General features: G+C 36.0%; 1 protein-coding gene across 1 annotated transcript; it reads left to right on the forward strand.

Moving 5' to 3' along the window:
• The first annotated feature begins 274 nt into the window (after positions 1 to 274).
• LOC130458969 (olfactory receptor 148-like) lies at positions 275 to 1,213 on the forward strand. Its single transcript, XM_056826112.1, has one exon. The coding sequence runs from the start codon at positions 275 to 277 to the stop codon at positions 1,211 to 1,213; it is 939 nt and encodes a 312-aa protein (XP_056682090.1).
• Positions 1,214 to 11,828: the final 10,615 nt, after the last annotated feature.

Genomic DNA, 11,828 nt, shown 5'->3' on the forward strand with positions numbered 1-11,828 from the left:
GAGCTGCATCAATTTCATATACCTAAGAGCTTCATTAAAAAAAATTTTTTTTTTGCAATCTTGATGAATCAAAGTAGCTATCTGCAGATAAAGGACAGACCTCTTCTGATTGTGCAGCTGTCCTCTCAATTTTTGTATAGAGAAGTTTTCAAATAAAAAACATTAATTGGTGACCAAAGATGAATTTATACTTTGTAAAACCAAATCATCCTTTGTGTCTCATACCTGTATTCACCCTTTGTTTTTTCCTTTTTCCTCCAGGGCTGATTCTCTTATGAAGATAGAGAATTACTCAGAGCTGACTGAATTTATCCTCTTGGGAATCCCTCATACTGAGGGAATGGAGACAGTGCTTTTTGTCATCTTCTTATTAATCTACATCTTCACCCTAGTGGGGAACTTCCTCATCCTTGTGGCAATCATCTCTTCCTCTCGCCTTCATACACCCATGTATTTCTTCTTGGGATTCTTATCTACTTTTGACATATTTTTTCCTTCAGTTAGTGCTCCTAAATTGCTGGTCTTTCTCTCAGGTAATAGCCGAGCCATCTCTTATAGAGGATGTGCCTCCCAGCTTTTCTTCTATCATTTTTTGGGGTGCACTGAGGGAATTTTATATTCTGTGATGTCCTATGACCGTTTTGTTGCCATCTGTCACCCACTGCGCTACTCAGTCATCATGAACCCTAGACTTTGTGTGATCCTTGCCACATGCACCACTTTGATAGGCTGTATTCATGCCACTATACTGACATCACTCACCTTCCAATTGCCTTACTGTGGCCCCAATGAGGTACATTATTATTTATGTGACATTCCTGTTGTCCTCCCTTTGGCCTGTGCTGACAGCTCACTGGCCCAGAGGGTGGGTTTCACTAATGTTGGCCTTTTGGCTTTAACATTACTTTTCACTATTCTTGTCTCCTATACCCGCATTGGGATAGCCATTTTGAGAATCCGTTCAGCTGAAGGCAGGAGCAAAGCTTTTTCTACCTGCAGTGCCCACCTTGCTGCAATCATGTGTGCTTATGGACCGGTTATGATCATTTATTTTCAGTCCACACCCAACCCTTTGCTTGGTGCTGTGGTTCAAATTTTGAATAACATTGTCTCACCTATGCTGAACTCCTTAATCTATTCCCTGAGGAACAAGGAAGTAAAAAGAGCCTTGAAAAGAGTTTTATGTGGGGCAGGACTAACTGTGGAGGCCTAAAATAGGAGACCTTACTCTCGTTGACCAGTGTTTTTTTCCATCTTTGTGTGTAAACTATTGGTCAGATATCTTTCCTTCATGGAATGGCTGCTATGTCTCTGTCCACTCTTTGTGTTATGATCTCCTCTTTTCTGTAGGGGATTATGTGCCAGAAATGATGCCAATATGAGAAAAAAATAGCTAGACGAGCTCTTTGTACTTTTAAAGGACTTTATTGTTGAAGGTCACTTTCTCTTGAGAGTTCATGAAGCATCTGTGATGAGGATAGTAGTGCCTGTATATTAACTTTTTCAAAATATTTGTATTAAGGGAACCTTTGAATAGATTTGTCTTTCTCATGGCATTTATTTTGAAGAGTGTTTCTTTGGAGATATTAAGAGGAAGTTTAGACTTAGTGATTTTATTGTTATAGAGAATTTCTGGTGAGCTTTCCCTTTCCCATTGTTTTATATCACCCAACCTCTTAACATCATTTTCTATTTTTTCCCTCTTTTCCTCAAGACTCTGATGAAAAGATAGCTTTTCTCCTTGCCAAAACTTTCTACTTCTACTTGTAAAATAATCAGAATATCTCCATCTCTTCTGGCAGATTATTTCCTCTTGCTAATCTTTAGTCTTTTTCTTTCTGCTGGCTCAATCCCTGATGCCTAAAAAAATCATCCTTCTCCATTCTTCAACACATTTTTACTTGATCTGCTCAATCTTTCAAGTTTTCATCTTTGACTCTCCTCTCTTTCACAGATAAATATGCCTATAAAATTATATTTCCTCCTCTTGCTTATTTCTCAGCCTTTTGCATAGTTTCTTCTAACCTTAATATTCAGCTTTAATCTCTCTCTGTAGTTATCTGTTTAATAATTGCCAAATTCAATGGTTTTTCTCCAGTCCCAATTCTTAAGCTCTGCATTGTCATATAATGTTGAATAACTTTGTCACTGGATAGTTTCTCCTTGTATTTTTTTTTCTCTGTAATTTCCCTTTTCTGTTTCTCTTCCTTATTCCATGCCCCACTCTTTGCTGTTTCTTCATCCCTATCTTACCCCCTAAATAAGGATATACCACAAGGCTCTAACTGTAAAACTTAAAATTTCTTAGACTTGTGAATGTTGGGCATTTCACCATTGGAATGTGAACCCCATTGGCAAGGGAGGTTCCTCCTCCTCCCTTCTTAAGATTATGTTAGGACAGAAACCTTTTGCTGAACAATGGAAAGGGCTGCAGCATAGATCAAAATTTAATTATTCCAATCTCCACCCTACTCAGGGTAACAGGATTTAGGAAGGGCTGTAGCAAAAGATCAAGATTTAATTATTTGAGAATATGACCTTCAACAGACATGTGCAAAGCCACAGACCTCTAGGTGGTCCTGGGTTAAGCTAGAGCCACCATTGGCACAGGGAAGACATGGACAGTGATTGGTAGATGTGAGAACTGAGGGGAGGGAACTTGGATGGTTTCCTTAAAGATAGCGGGGTCTGAGGACTAAGTGGAGGGTTGGAGAGGTTTTGCTCTGAGAGGTTGTGCTCTGAGAAGCTTGCTCTGAAGGAAGCTGGAGGTGGAGGCCCCTGAGACTGTTTCTCCATTTTGGTCTCGTGAGTGATAGGGACTGATTTCTTTTCTTGCCTCAGCTATCTAAGGGCTTGGGCCTTTTGGCCCAGCCTAAACAGAGGGGGTATTTAAGCCCTATTCCCTTCTCTCCCTTTTCTCTCTCTCTCTCTAATACCTTTCTTCCTCCTGTTTGTAATTAAACTCCATAAAAGGTTGACTGCTGACTTGAGTTTCATTAAGGAATTACATAGCTGAATTCCTTGGTGAACTTAAATTAATATATATATAAGTCTTTTAAAGTGATTTCCTTGTCACATAACCAAGGATCTCTTCCTCTCTCTCTCTCTGTTTCTTCATCCTTATCTTTCCCCCTAAATAAGGGTATAGCACAAGGCTCTATCTAAGGCTCTCCTCTCTCTGTCCTCTCTGTAATTTCTTCAGATCCTCTGGTTTGAATTATCATCTCTAATCAATTGATTCTTATGTCTAAATGTCCAGTTCTAATCTATCATGAATTCCAGCCTCTGGGTTATATACTGTCTCCCATTTCTAGAATACCCTTTTTAATGGAAATTATTCTGAATGACTCAAAAGAACTAACAGAGATAAACTGAGACTCATTGAAACAAGAGGAAAAGTATTATTTTCTGAAATTACTGGCATGCTTGTGGAGTAGAGAGATCCTAGCCTCAGTCACTCAAAGACAAGCAGCTGATATTCACTAAATATAGGAACTGAGAGGAGAAAACAGTTGTGGAACAGTAAGAGGAATAAGTCAAGGAAGGATATATGGGAAGCCTCAATTTAAATGTCACTTGATTTAAAGCACAGATAGTTTGAAAAGTCTGTATCTCAGAAACAGCATAATGGTGGGAAACATCTGAGGGTAGTAGAATCACTTCTGTGAGTGCAGACATGTTTCATTCTTCTGGGGTTAGTGAGACACTCTCTCAAGGGTTGTAATTTTGTTAGTGATATCATACCCCTCCAACAATCTCCCATCCTTTTCAGTGCCCTCCAACAATCTCCCATCCTATTCAGTGGTTACTGAATTCTCTTTCTTCTGGATATCTGTGAAGAAGTCAGCTCAAACCCAGCAGTAAGGGTAGCAAATAAACAAAAAGAAATAACACAAACGGGGAAAATATGAGGGAGTATAGCCAGTAGCCAATGGGAAGAAAATATTTTTTAGGTCTCCAAATTTTTGTGGTTGTTGATCAATATTATGGAGCTATTGATCCTGTTCATAAATGTTTTGGATACTTATTTCTACCTGCACTGTCACATTGATCCAAATGTGACAGGAAGTTTTGTCAAATCTCACCCTACTCATGGTAACAAATGATTCAGAACTAAGTGATTATCAAATATCACATTAATGAGATTCAGATTTTGACATGCCCCATTAGTGCTATTTACATTTGGTATTGCCTGATTTTTTTGTGTGTGTGTGTTCTTTTTGTAATCTTCCACTCCAGTCAATTCCAATCCCTTTCGGAGGATCAGAGGCTATTAAAGATCTAATCTTATATTTGAAAACATAGGTAACAACAGTTTTGATAGGTAGAGACTGTCTACCCCTAGATTAAAGGGTTACATGATTGAATTTACTTTCAAAACGCTGACTTTACTCCCATAGAAACAAAAGACTTGGGATGGAGTATATGGATACACTTAAGCAATTATTTCCCAGTTTTATACAGAGAACAGGGCATATCAAATGGGTTGCTTGTAGTAGAACATGCTTAATTGTTAACCACACTGAAATAAAATAGATATTACACAAACATTATTTTCATTCTGAAAGAATGAGATATTTTAGGGACTTTTTCTTAAACCTGACTATATAAGTATTAACAATTAGCTGACAAATCCAAGCACTAATTTACTTAGTTATTTAGGGTATTAAATGACTGATTACCCATTAAGATTGAAAACAGTAGCATCTTAAATACTTGGATTGTGTTCATATCTTCTACTGACCACTTGCTTTGATTATAGATAATTGCTATAAAGGGAGTAAGAAAACATAAAGTAAGAATACCAAAACTTGTTCCTTCAAGCTTAAGCCTAAAAACGCCGATTGACTCAATTGTATATATCCTTAACTCTTCTTGAATTCAGGTAAGAACCACAATTAATAAATAATCATGCAGTAACCATTTCACCTCACAGCCAAATTCAGAAATAATTAGGTGGTAAGAATTCTTATTCAAAAGGAAGTCATATAATAAGGAAACTGAGTTAAAAGGATCCTAACTTCAACTGTGCCCAGGTTGTCTCTCCAGCTCTGTCTCACCTAAAACAATTAAAGATGACAATTTCTTTGAGTAGTTTATGATGTTTCTCCAGAATGGTGGATTATCGACTTAATGGTCCATCAGACAGCTATACCTGAATTCAAAAATCAAAATACAATCAGTTACAGCTCTAAGAGCTTTTATATCAAATGACAAGCTTCACTAATCAAAATTTAGGACTGAATATAATCAATTTTACTCTTTTAAAGGAATAATAAGCAATAAAACTTTAATTGGACTCACACATAAACATGAAAGATTTCACTTAATATCTTTTACTAGTTCTTCTTTTCTTCTAGAATTTAGGTTTGTCCTGGTGTAAAGATCAATCATTAGAAATCATTTCTATATTTTTTCTATATTATAGAATTGAAATTGAAATTATAAACTTGAAAATTCTTAGCAACCCAACTGGATTGTTAAGAATTTCCATAAGTCAAGCAAGTTCTTTTCATAGAGTTAATGATCCTGCCCAATCATAAATGGTTTCAAAATACTTTGCAAATTTACAGATAAAAAGGATTTTACAAAGTTTTTACTTTTAACTTTTCTACAAATTGATTACTATTTCCCCCTATTTTTCCCATATTTTTTTTTCAGTCTTTATCAAGTCTCATTACTTAGTAATGGAACTGACTGGTAGATTTTCTCAGAAGATGTAATAGCTAATTTATCTGGGAGTTTTCAGGAGGACTTGGGTTTGCTCTTCCTGTGCCCCTGAAAAAGTTATCTTACGTTTTTAAGACAGTTGTTAAAATTCAAATTTGAATAAATTATAAAATGTGTGGGATTCTCATATTCTTTAAAGCAAGGTTTCCAATTTTAAGATACACACCCCATTTTAAAATAGAATTTTGAGGGGGAGCTGGGTAGCTCAGTGGATTGAGAGCCAGGCCTAGAGAAAAGGAGGTTCTAAGTTCAAATCTGGCCTCAGACACCTCCCAGTAGTATGACCCTGGGCAACTCACTTGACCCCCATTGCCTAGCCCTTACCATTCTTCTGTCTTGAAACCAATACACAGTATTGATTATAAGAAAGAAGGTAAGGGTTATATATATATATATATATATATATATATATATATATATATATATATATATATATATAATTTTAACTAGTACTTAACTTTTGTTAAGTTGTTACCTTTTGGTGATTTCCCAATCCATGTAGCTTTTCTCTTTTTGTGAATGAGAAAAGGTTTAATAATAGCTAAACAATTTCTAAGTGTCAGATCTAAAGTTTTCTTCTGCAACTTTATTGACACCACCTCCAAACCCATGTTTCTATGTTAGTGAGATGTCTTTAACCTAAAATAATTCAGATTTTAAAAAATTTACCATCTAAACACTAGGTCTAACATAATGTACTATTGGATTCATGTCAGGCATTAATTTTTTTCCCCATAATACCACTGGAAAGCTGAGGTAACTCATTGTAAGATCATATAATTACCCAAATTCCCAATACATACATTTTGTACCAATAATATTGAGAACTTCATACAGAATTATCCAATATGAGAGTTTTATAACTAATGAAATAATAGTAATTAATAAGGCAAACATAAAAAGCTTATCACAATCAGCATATTAGTTGCTATTTTAAGAATTAAATTAATATTTCTACCCAGATATATATTTTATAAAGTTTATTAGAAAGGGTAGACAATCATGGTTTTAAATCTCATCATTTCTTTATGTGACCTGACCAGAAGTTGCCTAATTTGCCAGTCTCTTCCTCTTTCCCCCATATTGCTCATGGAGTGTGATATGTTAACATATGTCAAGCTCTACAACCTTAATTCTCACACTAGGTTCAAGTCCTTTCATATTGGCATTGAAGTTCAATAATCCTCCCTGGATTGTTTTTTTTTCTGTTTTGACCTTGTGCTACTTGGCACTGTATAGTAGCTCTTTTGTTCCCATCTCCTGGAATCAGACGTAATCATTAAACAAGGTCCCATAACATTTATCAATAAATGGCAGGTTACCATTGTCTAAAGATTTTGGGTATGCATAGTTACTAGAGCTAATAGATACTGTAAACTTATACTGTAAATTTTATCCTTCAAGGCAAAAAAACATTAATACTGATTTCATGTGCTTCAAGTATCACCAAGAATAGGAAAAGAGAAAGAAAAAAAATCAAACATTTTATTACAAACATAAAGAGAAAACAATAATTTAAAAAATCATAATACCACAGTTCATATTCCATGTGACAATGTGTTAGCCAAGCACAACACAAACACAACACACAGAGACACAGCACAAAAGGTGCTCACTCAAAAATGAGATGTATATCCCTCTTAACTTGACCAGGATCCACAGTGTGACTGTACATAATTTTTTTCACTAGGCAAAAGCCTTATAAAAACAGTAGTACAACAACTTATACAGATTCTAAGAAGTACCCAAATCTCCCAAATTATAAGATCCCATTTAAGGATAACTGCAAACAAACCCATTCCTTGCAGCCATGAGAGGTTCTACCAGCTATCATTAGGATTCACATGAGTCTCAATAGCTACTTACTGTGTGTCATTAAAAAGCTTTTGGAGATCATGGATATTTGTCAGTTCTCCAGACCTATTTAAATAAGACAAGAAGACTGATTAAACGCACAAGCACCTCCCAATGTAGTAGTGAGCATGTTGAGGGCTAGTTGATTTTGTAAGACTGTTTTTTGCTAAGGAGTTAATCTCTTCCTGTAGATAAGTGATGGCTTTAGTGGTTTGAAAGATGGCTTGAGCTGTGTCTTGAGCCAATCTTTCAACCACAGTTGAGATCTTCCTAACAGACTCTATTACTGTCATCATTCCAAAATTTGTCAGGAGAGCCCAGAAAAAAATCTCTGTATGGTTGATGAAGGGTTACAATTATAAGAAATCCATTTTGAATCTAATAGGCTTCACAGGAAAAATCATTCCCACCTATAGGATGAGATTATAAGACATTACATGGTAATCATGGCACTTAGACACCTCCTTCCCTCATGGTATGAGACTATAACAATGTAACAGAACTATCTCCAATATGTTCCAACCAATTTTACCTGGAGCCGAGGACTAAAAAGTGAAAATCACTTCAGATGTATCATCCATTATATTTTCAATAAATGAGGAGATGGGGAAATACAACAATGCCATTGCACTCTACTTCAACTACAAATGTACCCTTACCTCTTGTTACAAACAACTCAGAGGCAGGCAAATGATCAGTCAGAAGTAGGGATGCCTCCAGATATCTGAAAAAAAAAACTTTTGAAGACTCATTAAAATAAATTTAAATTATTAGATGAATAAATTCTCCTAAAACATTATACAGGTTGAAACCAATATGATGGAGTACATCCATTAGCTCTGTGTGACAATTAACAAAGGCAAAAAAGGACCAAAAGGCTATTTATGGTCTTTTTACAATATGTTCAGTACAATTATAGGAGAGGTACAAATAAAGATAATATAACGGAATATTTCAATTTTAATAGTTTATGAAGTGGTTAACATCTTGTATTTAGAATTGTGTTACAGAGACTTCTTCATTCTGGGAAGGGGCATATACTGAAACAGTTAACATTAATAAGGTAATGAGGTCTGAAAAGGCTTAAAATTCACCTCCAGACTCTTTGAGGTTCCTTCCCCTCCCAAGTACCATCATTCATCACAATTTCTTTGTCCACACCTCTGGAGTCTCCCATACTGAGGGGAGATCCCACACTGAGGACAGATGTTTGGGTATGAGTTTTGATTTGCCTCATCCAAATAACTATTCCTCCTATTATTATCATTATTCCAGAAACTTCTATTCCCATTTTCCTGATTCCTCTTATTACAATTCATAATTACATGATCCCCTTTCCCACAGAAATAACATGTTAGTAGTTGTTTTGGGGATTCTTGTAAGGGAGCTATGATCTCTCTTTGCTTTACCTTTCCAGCTGTTTTGGTCAATTCTGTTATTTCCTTCCTTAATGTCTCCACTAAAGTAGCATTCTCTTTATCCTTATCACACTGGTTAGAAGTCAATTTCTTTATTTCCTTTCTTAATGCTTCCACTAAATCAGTGTTCTCCTCTTCCTTTTTGTTATGTCCCTCAAATGCATAAACTGCCACTGTTTTCAGTTCTCCCAGGTCCATAGTAGGCCAATTTGGACAGCTAGTCATAAAATAATTCCTAACTGCCTTACAAATGTTTTGTTACAAATTGTATTCTGATTTGTCTAACATCCCTTTCCCTATCAAGATCAAATTCTATATATTTTCCTTCCAGCTCAATAAGCCTATCCACAAATTGGGAGGGGTTTTCATTGTCTTCTTGCTTAAGATTTTCAAATTTAGTCCACATACCAGGCCTATCAGAGCAGGCTCTCATAGTTTTTAGCAGTGCATTTCTATTCTGGCATAGTTGTAAGGAATCTTGCTCTGAATTTGGGTTCCATTGGGATCCTCAGTTAGCCAATGAGTTGTTCCCTCTCCCTGGTCCTGACTAACAAGAGAAAGAATCTTATTCCTTTCCATTTCTGTTAGCAAGTCCTGGAGCAAATCTTACACATCAACCCATGTGGGGTTAAATGTACGAAAAATGTTCTCAACCATATTTATTACGCAGGCTCAGCTTCAAAGGAAGGCTATTTTTTCTTTTAATATCTCTATGTTCAGTGGAGACAAAGGTGTATGATATTGAATGTTTACTAAATCTTCACATCTCTTATATGTAGGGATATCTCTCAGAAGGAAAAACCTTTATTTGAATTATATGTGGTAACTGCTGTTTGGCCTGTGTTCTGAAGTTCAATGGAGTGAGTTGTAGTGAGGTTAGTAGGGGAAGGGGTAGGGTGGGTGAATGGAGAGGGAGAAGCTGGTCAGAAGTTAGGGAGTCAGGGCAAAAAGATTGGGGGCAGGGCTGTTGTCATGGTAGAGAGGAGGTGTCCTGGGTCCAGGTATTGGGTGGAGAGGAGTAGGATGGGTGAGGTCTAGAGGAGTCATAATAAGGTGGGTGGGAATGAGGGTATGGAAAATGATTGAAATAGGGATGGCACAGGTGGATATAGGGGAGATGGGTGAGCACTGGGTAATTAGAAGGAGGGTATGAGTGGTAGGATGGTAAGGGAGGGTAGAGAGGTAGATTGGGAGGGAAGGGGATAGGAGGAGTAGGGCATGAGTGAGGTCTGACAGGGAGAAGAGCTGAGGGGTTCAAGTTCTGGTTTGGGTCAGCATGAGGAGAAACCTCCTCACAGACCAGGTGCAATGATAGAGTATGTTTCTTGCTAGATTTGACTGAAGGAGTTAAGCTAGAATGTCTTGGTTCCAAAGAAATAATGATTTCCTTACTGGAGGGAATGGTTGATTTATCAATATGATATGCCCACAAGAACCAGTATTTCTAATCTTTGGAATCTTTGTTTTTAATGACTAACTTCAAGTCCTTTAACATCTTGAAGTCAAAAGAACCATATTTTGTATAGGTTAATGATTTTTCTATCCATGCCTTACAAAGCTTTCTAGCTTCTTTCTTTGTCATCCAATTCCCTTTAAGTAAATTAGGATCACCCCAAGAATTAAAGTATATTCTCGGGGTAAATCAGGAGGAATATTTCGTGATTTCCCTTGATTTGTTGCAGTATTTCCCATATTGTCTAGTCTATCTGTCTTAATCTGCCTATTTAAGCTCATATGAGTATTGCTAAATGGTCAATTAAATTAAATAATGAAAAGTTCCTAAGACATAAAATAAATGGAGACATAAAGTTCTTCAATGTTATTGTGGACAGCAATGAGAGGAGGTTTAAAACAAAGAGCTAATGTAAGGAAGTAAGTAATTGTTGCACAGTAATGGTATTACTAATATATTTAATGCAATTATTATTGTTATTAATAGTTAATAACAATATATTTATTATAATTATTTATAATATTTTAATAACCATTAATATATATTTATAGTTAATGATAATCACAAGCAAGTATCAATAATCAATAATAATTATTAGTAATTAATAATAGATATTAGTGTCTAACACTAGTTATTAAAATTATTGTTATTGATAATATTAATATGATTGTGTTCTAAAATAATTTCTTAATATTGCATGTAATTAATTAAATTTAATGTCAACTTTGTTCAATTTTAGAAATTTGTTTTTAATGTAAATTCAATATTATTAATATTTAACTATTAATAATTCTTTTATTTAAATGTATTCATTTCATACCATTATTTAGGATTACTATTAGCAGTGAAAAAGGAATTTTCCTTTGATTTTCCTGCAGGTTTATTTCTCGACAGTAGTGATAGTATAAATGCGTGTAGAGTGGAAGGCACTGGGGTAGGCCTTATCTAAACAAGCAGGGAGATAAAGAAAGATAAAGAAAAAAAATTGTGGCTTTTGATATGCTAAGGGAAGTAGGCAGTCTGGAAGAAAAGTTTGATGGTGGTGGAGAGAGAGAAGCCTCACAAAAAGCATTTTCCCTTAGCCCAGTTCTAAGGACTATATGAGGGTGGGAGGAGAGAGAAGGGAAAGAAAAACTGAGTTAAATACCTTCCCCTCCCCCAGAGTGAACAGCTGCTTGTTTCTTTTTTCAAAAGTCAGGGAGCACTGGTAACTGCCAGCCCCCTGCTCAATCAGTGTCAGTTTTTTAAACCAGGAAATTCTCTCTCTTGGTCTGACTACAGAGCCCACCATTCCCTCCTCCAGCCCCTCACTGCTAGATCCAAAAGTTGCAGGGAGGAGGGTGGGGAGGGCTGGGTCTGACATCAATTCCAAG

Source organism: Monodelphis domestica, chromosome 4, assembly GCF_027887165.1.
Source record: "Monodelphis domestica isolate mMonDom1 chromosome 4, mMonDom1.pri, whole genome shotgun sequence".
In the NCBI taxonomy this organism is placed as follows: Eukaryota; Metazoa; Chordata; class Mammalia; order Didelphimorphia; family Didelphidae; genus Monodelphis; species Monodelphis domestica.